Here is a 24,556-nt window from a genome sequence, read left to right on the forward strand (position 1 = left end):
ATTTCCTAAGTATAATCAAAGGAATGTAATTCCAACAGAGTGAAAAAAATCTCTATTCCCATAAAAATTTATGGGTGTAGTTCAAAGTCCAGTAGCTCCTTTCCCATGAAAAATCATGGGTAATAAGAGAATTTTGGCGTGATATCAAAAACAAAAATTAAATGGATATGTTTTATCAATATTCATACAATTTACAGGTTTATCCGGAGACAAAACATAATTTTCAAATTCTGGCATCAGTAGAGTAAATAGCACATCAAATGGAGAATATCCAAATTCATGACAACAGCTCTATACAGGGCAATTCTATTAACACAATCACATCTATGGTATTTACACTTGTATATACCTTCTATCTACCTGCATTGAGTTTAAACAAATGTGCTGTATTATACATTGAAATTGTGATTTCTGCAGTTTAAAAATTCATTAACAAAATGTGGTAATTTTGTATCATCCACCATCTGCCCTTCCCAGCACATTGTGGTGAGATGCAGAGGCCTGTGGTGAGATGCAGAGGTCTGTGGTAAGAAATAGTGGCAGGTGTGAAAAGCAGGAGCTGTGGTAAAATAGAGGATGCTATGGTGAATTGTAGGGGACAGGAGTGAGAAAGAGGCTGTTATGAGATGCAGGAGATAGGAGTAAGAAGCAGGAGGTGGTTTTTAGATGCAGGAGACTGTGGTGACATGGCATAGGTTGTTATGAGATGCAGGGTGCTGTGGCGAGATGAAATTGCTCCCGTATGAAGTCGGGGCAAATTAAAAGTGTGTGCGTGTAGGTAGATAGATACATATAGAGAGACATAGATAGATATAAAACAGAGTAATTTAGGTGGAGATGTATCTAACTTTCTAAAGAGGTCATGACAAGAACTTGCCCATAGCAACCAATCAGCTTCTAGCTATCTTTTTATAGAGTGTACTTGACAAATGATAGCTAAAAGCTGATTAGTTGCTACAAGCAACTTCTCCGTTTGGTTTGATACATTTCTACCTTAGGGCTCTATTTACTACAATCAGCATTTAGAATGCAGATTGTAGTGTGATATTTCCGACTGAATTCGCATTGCAAATTCAGGCAATACCACAAGGATTTATTAAAAATCCCTTACAGGGACAGAGCTTGCGATAAAGCTCTGTCCCTGTGAATCCCGTCCGCAGCCTTATCACTGTATTTTTTGGAAAAATACAGTGACAAAGGTGCCGCGCAGGCGCCGGCCGGCCACCGCTGCCTCCCGCAATTGCCCCCTCCCCAGCTCCCCCCCACGATCCTCCTCTTAATTTCACTTACCTCCGGTGATCGGGGCTCCAGTGATGTCATCCATGGCTCCGGTCAGTTGGTGTCCCATCCTGCCCTGTGACCCGGTCAGCTGACTGGTTCTTAGTGCAGGATGGGAGACCAGCTGACCGGATCTGCGGAGGACATCATTGGAGCACCAATCAATGGCCCTGGACTGAGGGTAAGGGTTTTTATTTTTTACTATTTTTTATTTTTTACATTTTTTAGCAGTGATCAGCTTGAGGTCTATTTAAAACACACAGCTGATTACTGGGGCCAGCTCTGTGCTCTGCTCTAGAGCAGAGCAGGAGTCCAAAGCCCTTGATAATGCCACCTCCAGGTGGCTTTATTATCACAGGGCTTCCCCTGGTATTTTTTCACAATTTATTTTTAGTAACTTTGGCCAGATCACATTTCCCATTACAATTGTGATAATTAGGGATTGGAGTAGAATTTTACAAATTCTATTCCAAATGCCCTTTAGTAAATTTAGGTGATACTAAAATAATATGTAAAGGGTGTGAAAACACCCTTTTTCACATTAGTTTAGTAAAAATAATGTTGATAAATAGAGCCCTTAGTGAGGTGAGATATGTGTAGAATGTGCACATTTAAAGGACATACTGGTTGAGCAAAACTTGTTATTGGTGGTAATAAAGGCTTATAGTAGCTACAAATGTAATTTGGGCATTTCTAACAAATCTAAAAAAGTATATCTGTAATGCTTGATTTAACGCTTTCTGATGCTACACAGCACTAAATATTCTTTTACAAATATTAATTCCAACGATGTTTCCAAAATTATTTGCCAAACAATTTGGTGGGATATTAATTTTTCTGGAGGTGCTCCCCTGGCCTACCCTAACCCTAACACTTACCATTGGAATTCCGACCATCGGTATTCAGAAGCTGGTATTCTGATGACCATTGAGATTCTGGTGTCGTTATTCTGACAGTCGGGATCCTGAGGGTTCAGATGCTACCTACATCCCACGTGGAATTATATACTACAAGCTGAGACAAAAAAATTATATAAAATTAGATTCTTAATTCCCCTCAGGTTTCTTTGAGAGAGGTAGAAGGTGAGAGACGTGAGGATGGAGATAATAATCCTCTTGTATAAGTTTTTTATAGTTATACTGTATAATTGTCAGTAGACACAACTAGATTCAATTGTTTAAATGATTTGACATGCTACAAACAATTAATTACTAGAGGCTAAGGATCATCCTAGAGAAAGAATATCTCAATAAGCACATAAAACACTTGTAAAATCTAAGTAAAAGCTTCAATATCCATATATTAATTACAGATAGTATTAAGTCCATACAATGTACATTTTACATTGATAGATACAGTAGCATGGTTATTATTTTACTATGCTTAGAAAAAAATTAATGATCCTCTTGTACATCAGATTTTGTCAATTATACAGCAGAGTATAAAAACTGCAAAGATTAAATGCAAAATTCATATGGTGTGTAAATACACAATTTTAACAACAACTTTATTGTACTAATAAACACAGAGTAAATGGTCAGCATGTATCATGAATATTGTACCTTAGTTTTTTTTTGTTCTTTTCTTTTTTTACGGTCTGTGCATAAAAAACAAATAAACAGCAACCCCAGTATATACGAAAGTTGAAATTAGCCTTGATGTGGCTTTATTTTTAGGAGTTAAAAATATAAATAAACAAAGGTTAAAGAAGTAGCCATTCACTAGAAAATAACATAAAAGTTCAAATTAATTATGACCTGAAATTCACTGCCAACTTGTCGAGGTGTATGGTGATAAGTCATGTCAATGAAACAGGCTTGGGTTTGGTACACTGTTGCCACTTCCACTCCACTTCTCACAATAGGTCTTTGATAGTTTTCATCCCTTACTTTGTCCCTCTATGGTCACAATGTTTGTCCAAACTCAAGGGATCTTGGGATCTATGCAGTACAAGATTAAGGTCATGGGCCCGGAGCTGAAATTTCTGAAGGGCCTACTGTGTGCTAAAGTATGGGGTATGACCAGTGGCACAGGATTGTGACTATGGGATATGTGACCAGTATTGCAGGGGTTTGGTTTGCACAGGGAGTGTGGCTTGTGCCATGGGGTGTGACTAGTGCCTACCTTCAAAAAACTCAATCTCTCTCCACTCTTCGCTTATATCAGTAGTGTAATGTGAGAGTCTAGAAATAAACAAAGGAAAACACCTCTTGTTAACGTGACCGTTATATGACACAAAGAGAAAAATGGCACTTATTGATGATGTAAATGTGAAACCCCTCTACTAAAGAGTATGCAGGTCACTTAGTAATGTCATGAATGTGAAATCTCTCTATATAAAAAAAGAGAGACATTACCTTACTAATAGTTTATTAAAATATGCGGTCTGCCTATGAAACTTAAAAATCCTTATCGCTGAAAATCACTCATAGTGCACCAATCAATTTGGTACCAGAACTGTAACCCATAGTCCATAGAATACGTAACTTAAAACCACTTTGGACAATGCTTGTTATCTTCTTCTTAATGGTGTTTCTCCAAATTCCAATGTGTGCATAGAAATCTGTATCTCCAAAATTAGGTACTCTTAGGTACAGAGGGTAATATCTAGAAAAGGGCTGGATGTTATCCCCGTACCTGAGAGTACCTGATTTGGAGATAACCAAGCCCATCCACATTACAGCAATAGCCGACCAACTCCACACATCACAGCAATTTGCAATACCAACCTCACAACACAGCAATAGCACACATCTCCTAAACATTACATCAATACTACTATCTTCTCCAAATATCAGTGCCCCAACACTGTATCACAACTAGAGATGTGCACTGACCCTCGTATTTTGGTTTTGCATCTAGATGGGTTTTGCCAAAACCTAATTTCCTTGTTTTGTTTTTCAGTTTTGGTTTTGAATCTGGATTTTTTCTTAAAAAATCATAAAAACAGCTAAAATCACATAAAATGGGCCTTTTTTGTTCCTACAGTATTATTAACCTCAATAGCATTTATTTCCACTCATTTCCAGTCAATTTTGACCACCTCTCAGCTCACAATAATGATTTTTTCATCTAGTTAAGGGCCAAACGGTTGCATCCAGCTCGCTGGCTCAAAACTGAGTGATAAATAGAGTTGATGACTGTGCAAAGATGAGGATTGAATAATTGATAATTGGTGCAGCCACTAGCTGAAGAAATTAATTAATAATTGGTGCAGCCCCTGGCTGATGTGATAACTGGTGCAGCCCCTGGCTAGCTGAAGAATTGATAATTGGTGCAGCCCCTGGCTGAAGAATTAATAATTGGTGCAGCCCCTGGCTGAATTGATAATTGGTGCAGCCCCTGGCTGACTGTAGAATTGATCATTGGTGCCGCCCCTGGCTGAAGAATAAATAATTGGTGCAGCCACTGGCTGAATAAATTAATTGATAATTGGTGCAGCCTCTGGCTGGCTGAAGAATTGATAATTGGTGGTGCAGCCACTGACTGAAGAATTTATAATTGATAGTTAATTGTTGATGCAGCCTCTGGGCTGAGTAGTAGTGGAATGCAGAGCTATGATTAGAAAGGAACCAGTCTTGCAACAGCCTTGAGGCCTGGAACTCTTGGCAAGTTGTGACCATTAGAGCCTTGAGGGCTGGTGAGGAGTGATGACAGGTGACCTTTGGGCCGTAAGGCAGGATGCAGCCTTTGGGCCATGTAGCAGCCTCAAGGGCTGAGAATAACAAGAAAATAGAACAAGAGATAACAGCGCTCCAATATAAAATTAAAAGTAAATTTTTAATGAATGTATAAATTAATATATAACATATATAAACACTTTGATAGCATATACATTTCCTTTTTCAACCTGGGCTGATCCTGATCACATGGGAAATGTAATAAAAAGTCCATACACATTGAAAATAAACTGATGTTTAAATATAGTCCAGCCAGATATTTACCCAGTCCATAAATCAGCAGATGGGTGCAGTCCGTTCCATAGCGCTGGCACGTGGTGGCTCTGTAGGGGTACCCCAAGCACAGATTGATTGTGGCCCAAAGGTTTGAATCCAGTGTCCAAATATAAACAGGGTCCAATTAGCAGTGTAAGCACTGTGCAAAATGAAAGTCCCCAGGGCACAGGTCCAGTGCTGGGCTGGCGTGGTAATTCTCGCCTATTTAGGCAGTAACAGTGGGAGGAAATATTCCTAAGGATCAGGAGGAGTGTTGCAGAGTAAGGCCGCCAAACTGACACGTTTCACTGTGTGAAACTCACAGCTTTATCAAAGGCCTTTTTTTAACACTGGGGTGAACCCCTGAAAAGAGTCAGCAGCCCCTTAACAGACATCAGCACAGCACCCCTGCACTGATGACAATTATGGCTAACACAAATTTTATTTAATTTTCCCACTGGGGGTGGGTGAAGAGCACCCCTGAAGGACAGAGCACCCCCTGGACAACAGCACTACAGCCAGCCAGCCCCTATAGACAGGACAAGTACAACAGCCAGCCCCTACGGACAGGACAATGACAGCCAGCCCCTATGGACACGACAAAGGCCAGCCCCTCTATAGAAGATAAGAGCCAGCCCTTATGGACAACAGTAGCCAGCCTCTAACACAACACAACAGCACAGCAAAGCTCCCAGCTCCCTCCTCTTCACTCTCCACAGTCGGAATGATAAATGGCCGCGAATCCAAAAACCGCTAGAATCCAACAGCGGGATGATGACGTTTTGCCTCGTTTTCAGATCTGAGACAGGTAGGAAAACCTGAGCCGACTCGTATCTGCCTCGGATCCCCATAATTCGGGTGGGTTCGCTTCCTAGGAAACCGAACCCACTCATCTCTAATCATAACCACCCCAGAACCATCCCAATCACCACAATATATCAATATTGTTATCCTTACTTATTTTTAAGGTGTGATAAAGTATCCTCAGTGCAGTACAAGAAACATACGGAGTGGGTATGATATCCCAGCTTTCGGGATGCCGCTGATCAGAATTCCTACAGCGGCATCCCGACAACCAGAATCCCAACACCCATAGCAAGTAATGGCGAGTATTTTCCCTACCCCTACCCTATCCCCTACCCTAACCTTAACCCTACCTGGGGCCTAAACCTAAGACCCCCTCCCCAGTGCCTAAACCTAACCTCCCCCCTTAGTGCCTAAACATAACCACCCCTCCCCACACACTAAACCTAACCCTCCCTCCCAGTGCCTAATCCTCCTCGTAATACCTCAACCTAACCCCGTTTCCTAATGCTACTTTCCCCCTGTACCATGAAACTTACCATTCTGGATGCCGATGGTTGAGATACTGCTGCCGGGATCCCGTCCTGTTGGGACTTCGGTGTCGGTATTTAGAACGTCGGCAACCTGCACGCCGGGATGCTGACTACATCCCGTAACATACATTATAACAGTCACTTGACACAGTGGCGTCCCTCCCCGCGGTGACACCCGGTGCGGGGAGGGATGCCTTGAGCGCGGCGGAGCCGCGCACTCCGCTGAAAAGGGGTGTGGCCTCGATGGAGGAGGCGTGGCCTTGGGAACGGGGCGTGGCTTCGCGTCCCGAGACCGCCGGTAGTTAGTTATCAATGGGGGATGCCGGAGGTGAGGGCAGTGCAGGCTCCTTCTCTGTGACAGGATCGGCTCCTGTCACATGATGTTACAGTGCAGCACCCGCCTCCTGTCACCGAGGGGGAGCCTGCACCTTGGTGTCACCCCTCGGCGGGTGACACCCGGTTGCGGCCCACACCCCCCGCACCCCCCTTCTGATGCCACTAACTTGACATATCATTAGTATAATGCATGCGTGTTTTGTCACAGAGCAACTGCATCTTTAGAATAATGCTGCAGCCAATAGTCATCCTAATGAGACACCCACCGGCTGTGGTGCTAATCCACCATAATGTAAACATACATCATTGGTCGCACCATTGGATTTTGCACCTGATCTGTGGAGATGCAGAATGTATGACTAAACATGGTTACTGATGCCAGTGCAACTGCGACAAAAGACTCAGTCGCTGGCCCTATGCACCTGCATCTGACTAACTACCGCCCTGTCATCTCCCAGCAACTAGCCAAAACACGATTTACATTATTTGTATTTAATATGAATGGATACAACCAGATCCCATCTGATTCTGCTTAAATGACAGATGAAGTAAGTCAAGAAATCTGTATCTACTAATGACTAATCGACATTACAGCATAATTCCCCCAAACAGTCCTTATAAAGAACACGCTTAGAGACATGAAAGAGTTCCACACAATGGTCTTGATCAGACCATAAAACCAATATTTAAAATATGTCCAGAGATCTGAACATCCCTTGAATATGGGTTGGGTATGGGATGCCGGCGCTAGGGATCCCCGGGGTCAGAATCCTGATGCCGGCATCCTGGCAGGTTTAGGATAACAACACCTTTTGGTCGGTATCCTATTCTTCCTCCTCTCCCTACCCCTAACCCTCTCTGCTGCCTAAACCTAACCTCCCCCCTAGTGCCTAAAGCTAACCCTCCCTCCCCACAGCCTAAACCTAACCCTCCCCTTAGTGGCTAACCCTCCCCCTAACCCCATTACTTACCTTCTGGATCCCAACAGTCAGTCAGTATCTTAACCCCCCCACTCCCTACCCCTAACCCTCCTTCCCTGCTGCCTAAATCCATCTCCCCTAGTGCCTAAACTTAACCCTCCCCATAACCTAAACTTAACATCCCCCTCCCCCCGGCAGCCTATCCCTTACCCTTCTCCTAGTGGCTACCCCTATCTCCTAACCATAACTCTCCCCCTGACCCCAGAATTTACCTTTAGGTTGGCAGTTCAGAGAGATTAATGTTTTAAGAATAAAAACAACAGTCTAAAGAAACCTAGCATTTTGCAGGGCCTTAATCCAAGAATGAAAGAGGAATTAAATTGGTAAACTGGATCATTATTATTAACTTAAAATAATCCTCATATGCCTAGTGATATGATACAATTGACCAACAGTGTAGAGGAAGGTGGTAATCAGATACTATACTGATGAGTTACAGTGTAGTACTGTGAGATAGGGCAAAATGCAATGTTTGTCCTGACCTATCAAATCCTATGGCAGGGGGTCTTCAACCCGTGGCCCGCCGATGGTTACTGTAGTGCAGACTGCAGTGAGTCCAGTCTGCTCTACACACAGAAACAAGCACGCTGCCACCAGTGCCAGCAGCAGTGTGTTTGTTTTGACAGCCAGCCAATGACAGTTAGACAGACTCTCATTGGTTGCTGCGCCCACTGCAGGAGCCGGGCTAGAGCTCACTCATGAGCTCCATCTTCCGGCTCCCACAGTGGGTAATGGGAGAGACTTCATGACGTCTTTCCCATAATTCAAAGCGGGCCGGCCCGGGAGGACAGAGGAGTGGATGGCGGCAGGAGCAGGAGTGGGGATTCAGGTAAGTGTTTTTTTTCTTTTTTGTATGTGTGTGTCTTTGTCTGCACTGGGTGGGACCACTACTGGTGGCTCTGCATTGGGGGGGACTACTACTTGGGGCACTACTGGGGGGGGACATCATTACTGGGGGTACTGCTTCGGGGGATCACTACTGGGGGCACTACTGGGGGTACTGCATCGGGGGGACCACTACTGGGGGCACTGTATATGGGGGGACTACTACTGGGGGCACTATATAAAGGGCACTGCATAGGGGGACCACTACTGGGGGCACTGGATAGGGGGGGACCACTACTGGGGGCACTGCATAGGGGGCGACCACTACTGGGTGCACTGCATAGGGGGGACCACTATTGGGGGCACTATATAAGGGGCACTGCATAAGGGGGACCACTACTGGGGGCACTGCATAAGGGGAACCACTACAGGGGGCACACCATACATTGTTTTCTTTGCAAAATTGCACAAATCTAAGCTGCATTAAAAAATGATGCAATAGAATATTTGTTTTGTTATTTGACATGTAATATTGTTAATAAATTAGGAGAATTTGAATTAGATAAGTAGCAAAATTATCCCTAACATTTCAAATCTTATCATGGACCAAGGAATATTAATCGATTAAATAGATGAATGGAGTTCTCCTAAACAATGTGCTTAGGGAGTATCATAATGTAAGTGAATGGAATCTCATAGTCCTCCATGCATGAAGTTCATAAGTGACAACTCATCATCATTACTGACCTGAAGATCTATTACAATAGGTGATAACCCCAACAAATAAACTGCATAAACTTTGTATTGCCCAAAGTTCTACAATTTTTCTCTTTTTTTTGTTCTGGGTACTTTTAAAATAAGATATTTCCACTTTTAGAATAGAATATAGATTTCTCCTTTACCATAGCAGAAACACAGCCAATGAGTATGACAACTAACTGTTACATGATGTTGTTTATTTCTTATTAATTGTTAAATTACTCATAAGTTCTTAATGACAGGATGTAGGACAAATTGAAATGGAAACTTTACGTTATGTAAGTGAGGAAACTTTTTTATGTGACTTAACACAATATGTTATTTTGTTTCTGCAGACAGAAGATGTGACAGGCCTCAAATAAATAATGGAAACCTTTATGAAAATTATTATTTTCCAGCACGTCGTAATAAAGTTATTTATTATTCATGTAATACCGGCTTTGTGCCACAAAAAAAAAGCGGAAGCTGGGGAGTATCTGACTGTTCTGAAACAGGATGGAATCCTCAACCAAAGTGTTTAAGTAAGTAGTTTATAATCATTTATATAACCTGCTTTTTCATTTTAGACATTCAGTGATCTTACTATTACATAAAAAGAGTAAAGTTACAGTTGCCTATTACTGCCAAAGACAGTTACGGCTGCACAGGTTGCTTCACCCAATATTTTGTTGACTGTGCTCAACAGAAAAATACATCCAATCACTTATTATAAACAGACTTGTACTCTCTCCTGAATATAATCTGTGTAGAATGTGTCTGTTCTTGTTTATACAAACAACCTATAACAACCTTGCTTACTTGTGAATACCTGGTATATATTACTGTGCCTGCAATAAGTAAAATCTAAGTGCCAGTTGACCACTTGAAGCTCAGAGTATTTCTAATCTAGGGGTCTATTTACTAAGCTAGGAGACAGAGTGAAAAGTGATAAGGTACCAGCCAATCAGCTCCCAACTGCCATCTCACAGGCTGTGTTTGAAAAATTACAGTTGGGAGCTGATTGGTTTTCACTCTGACTCCTAACAGTGCTTAGTAAATAGACTCCCTAGTCTGTAGCTGCACTCAACAAGAAGGTGTTTTTACAACTTCACTTTGTACTGTAGGAAAGGGATGAATTGGTAATAGTATTTTATACTGTAGCTTTGCACTCTGCTTATTTAATTACAAACATTTTAAACTGACTGCTTAATATCAAAAATATAGAGTAAAGATTTGTGCTGATGTTGTCATGTATCATGTGTACATCAGCATTTATCATTACAAAAACATGTCTTCTGTGAGGTGCATCTGCCAAATCCTATTAGGCACTAATGTGTGCACATGTCTACTGTACTCAATTTAAATTTGTATGTCAGGGATCCACCTTCCCAGGTGTAAGTGGCTGTAAGTGCTAGTTGCTCAAAACTGTAAATGTGTCTGTATTTTACTATGCATTCACAGTGTGACAGGTACATTTTTATCATCCACAGTTTATGCTGATGAAGGTTCATTTTGAGCCAGGGAATTACTATACATTGTGGTTATAATTTGCTGAACAAAAACTTTCCATTCTAAATTTGGAAAGACAATCTACAGTATTTATTCTGCCTAAGCATATTTAAAATGGAGAGTGCTCTTCATCAAAGGTGTTTATTTATTGTCCCATTCTGTAGAATTGCTTGAAAGAAGTGCTTAGTGGGATGCCCAGCACAAGCAGCCACTCCATTTCAACCCTCTTAGGTAGCTTTTGCAATGAGGTGGCTCTGTGAAGAGGTGATCAGAGTGTTGTCAAATGCTGCTTGACCTAATGTTCATCCTTGTCCAAAGGGAAACAATTAATCAGTTTCTTTCATGTAAATTATTTCCAGAACACACACCAGCAAACCCGCAGGAACAATTTTGAATTTACAGCGATAGTCTTTTTTTAACCAAGGTCTTATAAGATTGCCTTGTAGACAACATAATTAGTTTGCTCCTGGCATCAACATGAAAAGATTTACAGATGTGGCCACATACATTTAGCCTACTGGCATGTTAAACGTCCCTTCTAGTTACACCATGCCGTGGCGTGACTTGGAAGCACTGAGTGTCTTTTCGTGCGTCTTTTTACCTTCAAATGCGTCTTATTTACACAATGATGTGAATAGATAGCACAAGCAGTTTCTGCTGATTAAAATTATATGCAGCATTCCTATGTTCTCTGAGTGAGTGAGCTGGTGTATCTACATGTGAAATGATATGTTACAGTGTCAGCGGCTGTAACACTGTAATGTAGCATTACACATGCAGATACGCACACAGAACATAGGCATGCTGCATATCATTTTAATCATCAGAAGCTGCTTTTGCTATCTATTCGCATCACTATGTCTAAGATGCATTTAAAGGTAAAAAGACGCATGAAAAGTTGCTTGTCGCTACCGAGTCACACTGAGCTCCCACATTATGCGTGGCACGACTTGTAGCGCACAGAGGATAGATGTGTGGGCACATAATAGCACTGTAGTATTCATGTGACACAAAAGGGCCAAGTAAAGTTGTCCATGAGAAAAACATGCTATTCTTCAACTCCAGCCACGTTAAGTGTCTGTCCCTATGCTTTATTTATTGTTATGCCAAAGCAGACTCTTATCAGGAATTGGACTCCTTGGAATAGGAACAGTAAAAAAAAAAGGAAAAAAATAATTTTGCATCAGAAAACAGGGCTTACATCATTTTTGGTGGAGCAACCGGATAATACTTATCACTCTCTACATGGTATACAATAAAGTTCATATTGTATTGGTTTAGGCAGCATAAGTCAAGAAAGCGTTTAAACATCTTTCCTTTCATTGACTTGCTTTACTAAAATAGTCACTGCTCAGTTCCCTTTTGTCATAAAATAATGTTTCATACACCTAAACCTACTTTGACAAATGTTCTATAGAACAGTGGTGTAACTACAGCCCCCGCAGAACCCGCGGTGGCTTGGGAGCGCGGAGGCTTGAGGGGTGTGGTGGCTGCAGATTCCAAGTGTACTTGCCGTCCGCATGAAATCTGCTGAAAACGTCTCTCCAAAAATGGCTGCCGCCTAGAAGGAGACAGATGCTAGTGGTCCTACTGGACCTCTAGTGTCTGTCAGGCCAGCTCCACCACCGCCGACGCATCGGACCACCTCTCTGTGTGCCTGGCTGCCTGTGAGGAGGAGAAGCGCTCAGCCGAAGAGGAGCAGCATGAATCACCTGACTGAGGTAGACGGGTGTGGGTGGGGGCTCAACTACAGGGGACATGGCATATGGGCTCAGCTACAGGGGGCATGGCATATGGGCTCAGCTACAGGGGGCAATGCATATGGGCTTAACTACAGGGGGCATGACATATGGGCTCAACTACAGGGGGCACGGCATATGGGCACTGCTACATGGGGCATTTCATAAGGGGCACTGCTACAGGGGGCCTGCATAATGGGCACGGGGGGCCTGCAAAATGGGCACTGCTACAGGGGGACCTGCATAATGGGCACTGCTACAGGTGGCATTGCATAAGGGGCACTACTACAGGAGGCATTGCATAAGGGGCACTGCTACAGGGGGCCTGCATAATGGGCACTGCTACAGGGGGCCTGCATAATGGGCACTGCTGCAGGGGGCATTGCATAAGGGTCACTGCTACAGGGGGCCTGCATAATGGGCACTGCTACAGGGGGGCCTGCATAATGGGCACTGCTACAGAGGGGCCTGCATAATGGAACTACTACAGGGGGTTTTGCATAAGGGGCACTACTACATTGGGCATTGCATAAAGGGCACAACTACAGGAGGACTACTACAGGGGGCACTGTATAAGGGGCACGGTGTGGCATAATTTGTCATAAGGGCATTACTGTGTGTCATTATGTGTTATAGGGGCATTAAAGTGTGGCAAACTGTGTAAGGGCATTACGGTGTTGCATAATGTGTTATAAGGGGCATTACTTATTGTGTCATAAGGGACATTACTGTATCATGGAACTACACACCTTAAACGTCATCTTTGGGTGTGTTTTAGTTTTTTGGCTGGGGGAGAGGGGGGGGCTGCTAGAAACTTTTTTGGCAGAGGGGAGCAAAATTTATAGTTACGCCACTGTATAGAATATAGAATAGTAAAAACTGCATCAAAATCTGTCCAGTGGTTCTCGAGATTAGCCCGAACAAACAGACAGACACCTACTAGGGACTTTAAAAAAATACATATATACACAATATGTAGACAAAAGTGATTGAACACCCCGTGCAAACGAAATTGTGTGCTGTGCTGTGGGGCTGTTTCAGTAGGTTTGAAGTTCTGAGAAGTATAGAGATGTTCTCAATAACTCTGTGATCCCTACATTGAGGCAGTTCTACAGAAACAATAAATGTTTTTTTCAGGACGACAATGCCACCTGTCATGTTTCCAGGGCGACACTGGACTGGTAAATAGAAAATTTGGTAACACGGATGGACTGGCCAGCTTAGAGTCCAGGGGGTAAATTTACTAAGAATCGAGATAGGTCGAGATGACCATCTCGGGTGATTTATTGATTTTTTTCCTGCTTGCAAATTTACTAAAGGTAAAGTCGGGTGAGTTATAGAGAGATTTCTCTCATCTCACTCGTAAAACTCGGGAGAGATAGCAATCTCGAATCAATTCACCATCAGGCCAAATCAGAAGTACTTTTCACCTAAAACATACATCTCTCAAATTTACCAAAAATCGGGATGACAAGCTCAGGTGAGATAGGAGCAAACTCTCTGTCAAAATCAATTTTTAAACTCTCAACCCCCTGAGCTGCGAGATGGTTAGAAACATACATTAATCAATGTGATTTGTGTATGTTTCTTTCTGTAAATGGTTAAAATAGGGTTAATTTGTAATAAAAATGACGTGAGGTCCTCCTCAAAAACACTAACCAGCCTCGGGCTTGCCAGCCTGTCCTGATTCTTAATTTACTGGGAAAAAATGTGTAGGGTTCCACTGCAAATTATGAACCAGCAACATGCAGCAGGGACAGAGCTGGTTTTAAATATATGGAGAAAAAAAATGATGTGAGGTTCCCCCGTATATTTAAAACCAGCCCTGGACCCTTTCTAACGGGGGACTGATGCCACAGCCAAGAGTGCCCTTTCACCAGGCCCCCCAGCCACAGCATCAGCCCTGACTGTTAGTCAGCTTAGGCCAGGGATCCTTGGGGAGTTGGGGACCCCCAATAAAGGGGTCACCCTCTCCAGGGCACCCCTAGCCTAGGCTGATAGCCCGGGGCTATCCCCACCACCTCTGGGCGGTGGGTGGTGGGTTGTTAGTGTTAGGTGTAGTGTAAAAATTCGAATTTTCATCATTGTCTTTACAGTGGAACTACAGATCCCAGCAAGCCACCCCCGCATGCTGGTACTTGGAGAACCACAAGTACCAGCATGCGGGGCATTAAGGGCCCACTGGTACCTGTAGTTCACCTGTAAAGTAATGGTTAATAAAACACACAACACACAGTGAAAATGACTGTCTCCTTCTACTGACCTGTTTCCAGATGTTCATGTCCCCTTGTCAACGTAAAGTATCCCATCGAATTACCTGTAAAAATAGATCCAATACTCACCTTTATGTCCCTCGATGTTCTCCACAGAAATCCAATACGTGCCCCGGATACAGTGTGACAACATGCTTCTGCTCATGGGAACGAGTTGACATCAGTCTCGGGCTGCCGGCCAATCAGCAGCGGCTAACATTAGCGGCCGCTCATTGGCTGAGACCCACGTGGAGGAGCCGCTCATTGGCTAAGCCCACGTGGATCCCAGCCAATGACCGGACGCTAATGGTTGCCGCCGCTGATGTGGTGTTTGCTGACAAAAATTTTCATATACAGTATATAGGAAAAACTTTAACTGCGCAATGTGTCCACTTGTCCACTACTTTAGCAAGCAGTCCAAATAAAATCCTTTCAAAATTCCTTGTAGTCATGCTGCTTCCTCATATCGGTGCCATAAATCTGAATATTAGCATTGCTGACAGGTGCAGAAATTCATTCATGGCTGTTTCAAAATATCACAGGACGTCTCCCTGTGATTAATTGCTGTACCTGTTCACACACCAGGTCTGCTAGTCCAATGACTACAGACAACTTCCTACTTAAACCAGTTCCTGTGTGCAACCCATTGCCTGAACAATGTGTTCCTTCCCTGGATAGTTCCAAGTCCCTGGTTACTTTGTATCCTGTATTCTTGTCCTCTGTCACTACCTTGCTACTTTGTTGATTCTAGTTAGTTACCATCTGTACTGTGTTGCAGTATCTGTCAGCACCGCAGCCCTCACGCTGCACACAGCCCGTTACTCAACTCCCATTGTGCCTCCAACACCTGCCAGCTTACAGTCTCCATGCTGTTTAACAGTTTAAGTACCATCCACTGCTGTGCCTCTGGATTACCTGCATACCCTGCAGTTCCCATACTGCATTCACATCAGCCATACCATCACACTCCAGCCACAAATATACCACTGCCATTTACCTGTGAACTGTTGCCTGCAGTACTATTTCATCATACCATAAGAGACATTGCATGTTTATTTTTCTGCTGTTCTACTCTGTGCTCAGTGGTTGTCCAGGTATATAGTGTGCTAATCTGCTAGTGGTATTGGTTTTGTTGCACAGTGTGCTGTTTTCTTGGGCTGGTTCAGAGAAGGGTGCTGGTTCCAGGGCTAGGGTTCAGTGTGAGGTATACAGTCTTTACACTGAGGTGTTCAGTGCTGTATTAGTCTTCCTAACTCTTAGATTCCAAGCTCTGCACTGGTTCCAGTTCCAGGTCTTGTGTTAGAGCTGTACCAGGGTTTCAGCTTTCCTGAGTTGTATCCTGCATACATAAGACTCTGATTCCTGGCCTGAGTTCTGAGTTCCTATCTACCGGTACTATGATATTCTGAGTTTCGGGTTTCCCATCGTCACTGGAGTATTTCCCTGGCCTGGTTGGCCTCCTGCAGTCGCTAGGTGAGGGGTTACCCAGTGCCCTGGGTAACTGTCTCGGTTCCAGTTTAACATACTTGCATATCACAAGTCTGTGGTGCCTACACTAACTATAGTGCTTGTCCTCCTGTTCATACCTATGAGCCAGAGTTGAATAATGCCATCTCACCTTAAATGCATGTTGGCTAGTCCCAAGGGTTCCAAGCCAGATTTAACAATGTAATTTAACAATTGTTTTAGAATGTAGGTTCTTATCTTACGAGCAGGGCCCTCTACCCTCTTGTGCTTCTCCCTACTTTAGTTTCATCTACTTCTTAATCTCCACTAGGGCACCTAACACTTGGTTGCTTATGCTCTGTTGCTTATCTGGGTGTTATGGTCGCTACTTTAGCAATATATATTATCCATTTCCTGGTCCTGTATTGTATTTTTCTGTAAGTAGCTTGTCTACAACTTGTTTATGTACTTTGTAAGGCGCTGCGGAACATTTGTGGCACCATATAAATAAATAAATAAATAATAATAATAATAATAATAATAATAATAATAATAACAAACAACAAGATCATGACAATCGGCTTCAACATGACTAAGATTGAGTATTCTAGGAACAAGCAGGGAGGGAACAATTTTATATGGTAAAAAAAGCACTCTATTATGTACATGAAGGTTATAAATATTCAGTATAACACAAGCCTGTATCAGTCGCTGGTCTCCAGGGATGGCAATCTCAAATTCCTCCAGTATTTGCTTTATGGTAAGGACCGTTCTCCACATACTATGTATACATCAGCCGCTGGCAAAGAACTCAGAACCACGCTGGGCTGCGTGTGTTCCAAGCCTCATTTACAAGTATGCCAACGTCACTGCATCTACATACAGGCAAGCCCAAATGCATTTGCTCACTACAGACTTCATCAGTGGGAGGGGAAGGAGGGTAGGCTAGGCTAGGATGGGTTAGTTATTTATTTAGTTAGCTTAGCTAAGTTAGCCTAGTAGTGACAGTGAAAGTGAGAATCAGATTTAGTGACACTGTCCTTGATGGGCAGTACCACCTACAGTGACAGTCCCCTAGGTAATACTGGCCAATCTATTTTTGTGGATAGGCAGTCAGCAAATCATTGTATGTTTTTATAGTGCAGGAACATAATTTACTTAATAATTAATACTGTTGTGTGTGGCTTAAAAAAAATATTTCTTGCTGTAATTTCAGGCTATGATACTGTGGGCAGTATTCAATTACCGGCAATATTATCGCACCCACGATAATATCGCCATTTGTTTGGTGATAGTATCGCTAATTTACTGCCAATTTTTCAAAAACTTTCTCCATTTAAAAAAGGAGGAAAATGTGCAAAATCCCTATTTTTTTTGTAAAAATGTGGGGATTTCTTACAGTACCCTTTGGACAGCTCCCCTAATGATAATTTATCAAAACATTTTTTCGGAAATTGCGTACTTTGGCGAAAAACGACCACTGAAATTTTGGTCAATATTTTTTTTTGCGTGAAAAATGCATTTAATGTATTGGGGCTGGTATTTTGGAGGGACATAAAAATGTGCTAAGTGTTTTAAACATTGTACGTGACTGGTCCAGGCGTTTTTTTAGCAGTGTTAAAAAACCACCTGCGCCAGCCACGTGCGATGTTTAAAACACATGGCGCAGCCGTATGGCCATCTGAAATACCAGACCCAATATGTTAAATGCATTTTTCACGGGAAAAAAAAAAATTGACAGAAATTTCAGCGCCAGTTTTTCACCAAAGTACGCAACTTGCTATTTTTTTTTGCTAAAGTATCATTTGGGGGGCTTTCCAAAAGGTTCTGTAAGAAATCCCCACATGTTTACCCAAAAATAGGGATTTTGCTAATTTTTTCGCCTGCCCTAGGCCGGAGAAAAGTTTTCTCCAGTTTTTAGGCAAAAAACTGACATTTTTCGCCATCGTTGGTGAAATCAGCCATAAAATTGTGTGCAAATTGGCTGATCACGGCCGATATATCGGCCGATCGGATGGCCAATTTGCAAACTAATTGAATATGGCCTTTTGACTAACATATCAGTCAGTAACGGTCTGTAGGTGAAGGGCCACCAAGCAGTGTGTAGCAGTTGGTGCGTACATTTTTTTTGTAAAAAAAGAATATATACAGTATATACTATAATTTTTTTAGAAAAAAAACTCAGGTCATGATACTGTGTCTGTGAGATGCCAATCACTAATGGTCCGTAGGTTAAAGGCCAGCACGTAGTGTGTCACACGGGGTGGGAAAAATTGTTATTGTAAAAAAAAATATGGAACACGAAGATTAATAAACAGAACAGCTGGAGCAGTAACCAATTACTAGTGCTGCAGCTGCTGCCACCACCAATCATTATGACGATACCGCTTCAACATAATCTACTAAAAAAATATATATATATAAAAAAAAATATATATATATATATATATATATATATATATATTACAGTGGAAAAGAAAAAAAACACCTCTAATAAAGGGAAAGTTTAGTGCATAAAAACATGATATTGCCAACATGCCATTTACCACACACAATGGCAAAGAATGGCTCAGGCCTTGGCCTTTATTTTGAAATGGTGGTTCTGCATGCTGTCATTGAGGCATCTTCTTCTGCCTCTCATGATGATGCTAGCCCTTCTTGGAAAGGTGTCAATAAAATAAAAAATGGAAAATCAGTTCTGAAAATAACCACTACGGCTTTAGAAGAAACTCTCTGTTGTCCAGAAACATCACAAATCCCTGAGGAGAGTAACTGTGTCTATGAGTGCTATGTGTGAGCCTGACCTTTCTGTACTCATAGAGAAGCCTCCTTCCACCATTTTGGCATCCTTAGCCAATGTGGGGATGAGCAGCACAAGTCAATAAAATGCTAACCTAGACATGGAGGATGCTATGGTAGAAGTGCAACAGGATGAGGGGGATATTTGTGTAGCTGACACAGACGCTAATGAGGAAGTTGATGATGAGGATCTTGTTTGTCTAAAGGTGCCTATCCACTAGACCAGTGATTCCCAACCTCTGTCCTGAATGTCAGGTTCAGCATGTTTGCAGATGATTGATTGTGCCTACACTGAACGACTGCTCATTCAGTGTAGGCACATCACAGACTGACATATGACTGCACGATTACAATGTCATAATTGTGCAGTCTTTTGCCTGTCTTGTAGTGGATAGGCACCTTAAGTGAGGCACCAGTGGAAGCAGTTCTTGCCCTTAATGAGAAGGCCCTTGTCATGCCTGGGAATAAAACAAAGGAATCCACCTCTTATGTGTATAATTATATTTACCCAAATCCAGACAACACTTGTCTTGCCATCTGTAGCATTTTTAAAGCCACAGTAAGTATATGTATAGATTTTAACATTCTAGGAAAAAAAGTAAGTAAAAAATTATTGACTGTAAAACATTCCTTTGAGAGAGGAAGCAAGTATGACAGCTGTCATCCAGTTGCGCAGTGGATCACTGACGACATAACAGCTATGCTGGTGTTGGATCAGCATCCAATATATGCCATTAATGCAGTGGGTTTTAGACAGTTAATTGAGGTCCTGTGTTCCCGCTACCAAATCCCATCTAAATTCCATTTCACTAGAAAAACAATTCCCCGCCTGTACATGGAAGTTAAAGAACCTTAATTAGTGGCCTCCAAAATGCCATTGTACACATTGTCCATTTAATGACAGATATGTGGACAAGTGGAAAAGGGGAAACTAAAGATTGCATGACTGTGACAGCACACTGGGTGGGTGTATTGCCTTCAGCAGCACCAACAGCATCAGCATTTAACAAATTCCAGCTCATTCAGAGGCAGGCTACTCGGTGTATCACAAGCTTCATTAAGAGGCATGACAGTGAAAACCTTTTAGAAAAACTCAGGGAAGTCATTGCAAAATGGCTTACTCCGCTTGAACTCTCCTCGGGACTTGTGATTTCTGACAATGCCACAAATATTGTGAGGGCATTGCAGCTGGGTGGTTTCAAACACGCCCCATGTTTTGCTCACACAATCAAGTTGGTGGTGCAGATTTTTTGTGTTTAAGTGAGAGGACCATGCAGGAGATGCTGTCTATGACCTGAAACATTTCAGGACATTTTTGGATTTCAGCAACTGCATGTAAAAGATTGCAGCATCTGCAAGGACAGTTTAATTTACTCTGCCACCAGCTGAAGCAAGAGATAGTAACAAAATTCAATTTCCATGAGCTATGACATATAGAGAATGTACCTTACTCCAGCGCAGTGGAGAATGCTTTCCATGTTGAAAAGCATTCAAAGTTGTCACCTGTGAAGTGAGTTCATATACTGCCAGCTTGAGTTAGGTGATTCCCCTAATTAGACTCTCAAGTAGCTTGAGAATCTGAAGGAGGAGCTGAAACAAAGCCATTCTGCTAAGTATGTTGGACTTATAGATCAATTCCTTTGTTTTCTTCACCAGGATCCAAGGGTAGTCAGCATATTAAAATCGGATCAATACATTTTGGCGACCGTGCTCAGTCCTAGGTGTATATTGTACTTTGTGTCTTTCTTTCCAATGGACACAGATCTGAAGAGATGCAAAAAGCTGTTGGTGAGCAAATTGTTAGCTGAAGTGGCTCGTGATACAGTGACATCTCCTCCTTCAGTTTCTCTGGCAACTGCGGCTAGCAGGAAAAAACTCAGCTTTCCGAAGAAACACTTCTGATGCAGATGAGTCAACACAACAGTTTGACATCTGGTATGGTCTATTGCCAAAAATTAGTGACACCCTTACCACGACTCCATCTGATAAAGGGAAAAAAGGCAATTTGGAGGCCCTTGCACAAACTGGCTTTGCTTTATTTTAGCTGCCCACACTCCAGTGTGTACTCAAAAAGTGTTATCAGCACAACTGGGAAACTTGTTAGCAATTGGCGTAGGTGGCTACTTCCATCAAAATGAATGGTTACAAATTCCATGAGGAAATTACGTTAAATTCCACAGGCACCTGTAATGGTGTATTCCATCAATTAATATTGTGTGAAGATGATGTACACACTGATGAGGGTGAGGATGATAATGCCTCTGTAGGCCAAGTTTGTACATAGAGGTCATTGCCAGAAATACCAGATGCACATTGGTAGCTTGTTTTGTGGTGGCCCCAAAAAAACAAACACTTTAGCCACAAGTGGCAGTCCCAGTCACTGAAGTGATTGGTTTATTAAACCACTGTGCATGTCCTGTTTAATATAAACAACATGAGAGTGGGTGGGAGGACCCAAGGACAATCCAATTCTTGAACCGCTTCTCCTTGCATTGTATGCTGTTTGGGGCATTGCTAACTGTCTTTTTGCATACACTATAAACATTTTTATAGTTTACTTAACTGCCATCCTGTCCTTTCCCTTCATATTTTGCTTTGGAATAAGAAAATGAAACATTATATATATATATATATATATATATATATATTATATATATATATTTTGGGCATATTAAGGCTGCATCTAAAAAAATGGATTTCTCCATAGAGAATTCCGAAGGGGGAGGGCAGGGTGTTTAAGGGGCTAAACGTCAAATGCTATTAGAGGTACGGAGCTGAAATTTAGCTTGGACTGGTAGAACTGTCGCTCGGTGCTGCATGCCAAATTTCAGGGCAAAAACAAAAAATGAGGATTTGGGAGTAATCTAAAGTTCCACCTGTCACTTTTTTTCTGACACTGTCAATTAGGACCACTTTTCTGCTGTTCTCTATTGGGGACATTTGGGAAGGCATAATTCAGAGTGGGGCAAATTTAGACTTGGGGTTTGTTTTAATAGGTAGCTATTGTTCCAGTGTATGTGCTTTTGGGGTTCAGGTAAATTAGAAAGTTACAGTTTTTAAACTATTACCTCAAGAATCCGCCATTAAACAGACAGGACTATTCAACTTGTTACGCAGCCTCAGTAGGAGCCTCCAGCAGGTGTATTCACTGTGGCTTCACTTGGGTGTACACAGATGGCTGCCTTTTGTGGGAGTTAGCGGCAATGGCAGTGGGCAGTAGCAGTGATGGGGAAGTGGCGACGGTGCAGCCATCAGCGGCGGATGAGATGCGGGTGTTGGCGGCGATGGTGGCATGAATGGCGGCAGCGGCAGTGTAGGTGGCAGGTGGTGGCGAGGGAACCTGTGGCTGTGGTGGCGTTGGCAGCGGGTCTGGATCTGAGAGGTGCCGAACCCACCAGGTCTTCTAGCATCTTTGCCTGGGGGGTGGTTGCCAACTCCCCAGGTTGTTGCCCACCAGGTGAAGATGCCAGAAGTTTTAGTGGGTGGCAGTCATGCAAAAGAGCTGACAAAGGCTGCCACCCACTAGGTGAAGAGGTCAAAGCCCTGGTGGGTTGGCTCCCGCCATGTGAATATGCCAAAGACCTGGTAGGTAGGCACCTGCCAGGCAAAGATGCCAGAAGTCCTAGTGGGTGGCGGATATGAAAAAGAGCTGACAAAGGCTGCCGCCCACTAGGTGAAGATGCCGAAGCCCTGCTGGGTTGGCGCCCACCAGGTGAAAACACCAGAAATCCTAGTGGGCGGTGGCAATACAAAAGAGCTGACACAGGTTACTGCTCACTAGGTGAAGATGCCATAGCCCTGGCATGGTGGTGGTGCCCGCCAGGCAAAGATACAGGATAACAAAGCCCTGGGGTGGTGGCGGCCACATAAAAGAGTTTAAAGGCCACTGTCCCCCAGGTGAAGAGTTGCAAAATAAATATTAACATTTTAAAGTGTTTTGTGTTTATTTAAAAAAATTTTTACAGGTGGACTACAAGTGCCAGCGGGCTCTAATGCCCAGCATGCTGGTACTTATGGTTCTCTAAGTACCAGCATGTAGAGGAGGATAGCTGGGACCTGTGCCCACCACCCAGGGGTGCTGGGGATAGCACTGGGCTATCAGCCTAGGCCTGGGGTGCCCTGGAGAGGGGGACCAAATTATTGGTGGGGATCACCAGCTCCCCAGGGATCCCCGGCCTTGGCTGACTAGCAGTCAGGGGTGATGCTTTGGTTGGGGGGCCCGGTGAAAGGGATCACCTGGCTATGGCATCACCTCCCCACTAGAAAGGGTCTGGTGCTGGTTTTGGTAAATACAGGGGGACCTTATGCATTTTTTCCCCTGTATTTCCAAAACCGGGACTGGATCAGAGCCCAGTGCTGGTTGCGCAAAGTATGGGGAACCCCTACTTCATTTGTCCCCCGTATTTTGGCAACCAGGGCTGGTTCTGTCTAGCCTGGTGCTGGTTGTGCTTAAGTAAAGGGGACTTCTACATCATTTTATCCTCTGTATTTAAGCACAACCATGACTGGCCATCTGTGTTTAGAAAAAAAACTTGTGTAAAATAGAATGACATGGCCCCACAAACAACAATCACAACCGGGCTTAGAGACCCAGTACTGGTTGTGCTAAATACAGGGGACAAATAACTTAGGGGTCCCTCATATTAAGCACAACCAGCACTAGGCTTTTCAGAACCAGTCCTGATTGCCAAAATATGAGGGAAAATTATGTAGGGGTCCTTCGTATTCATCTCAGCCAGCACTGGGATCTTAGATGGTCCTGGTTCTGGAAATACAGGGGAAATAATGTGTAGGGTACCCTGTATTTACCAGAACCAGCACCAGACCCTCTCTAGGCGGGGGGTTTATGCCACAGCCAGGGGAGCCATTTAATCGGGCCCCTCAACCGAAGCATCACCCCTGATCGCAAGTCCGCCCAGGCCAGGGATCCCTGAGGAGCTGAGGACCCTCACCAATAAAGGGGTCCCCCTCTCCGGGGCACCCCGGGCTGATAGTATGGGGATATCCCCGGCACCACTGGGCGGTGGGTGCCGAGTTGCTTGTGTAAAGTGTGGTGCAAGTAAAGTTAAAATATTGGCTTTTGCTGTGGAACTACAGTTCCCAGCAAGCATCCCCCACATGCTGCTAATTGGGGAACCACAAGTATCAGCATACGGGGCATAACGGGCCTGCTGGTACCTGTAGTTCCACAGCAAAGCACTATTAAAAAACCACACAACACACACCATAGAAAAGTAAAATTTTACTAAAACATACATGCACCACACATGTACTCACACAAGCACACACTATCTCACATACTCACCTATGTATCCCTGTAGCCATTCTTTCCTCTTCTCCAGTAGATATCCAATGGAGTACCTGTAATAAAAAAATCCATAC

General features: G+C 43.2%; 1 protein-coding gene across 4 annotated transcripts in view; it reads left to right on the top strand.

Annotated features, from left to right (window-relative positions):
- Positions 1-24,556, top strand: part of CFH (complement factor H) — a 695,946-nt gene that overhangs the window by 135,610 nt on the left and 535,780 nt on the right. For all 4 annotated transcript variants that reach the window (XM_088478854.1, XM_088478855.1, XM_088478856.1 and 1 more), the window contains one exon: positions 9,786-9,971. In XM_088478854.1, the coding sequence (XP_088334980.1) occupies positions 9,786-9,971 (186 nt within the window). The remainder of the gene's footprint in view (positions 1-9,785; positions 9,972-24,556) is intronic.

The sequence above is a fragment of the Taudactylus pleione genome, unplaced genomic scaffold, assembly GCF_031769625.1.
Source record: "Taudactylus pleione unplaced genomic scaffold, aTauple2 ptg000223l, whole genome shotgun sequence".
Taxonomy (NCBI): domain Eukaryota; kingdom Metazoa; phylum Chordata; class Amphibia; order Anura; family Myobatrachidae; genus Taudactylus; species Taudactylus pleione.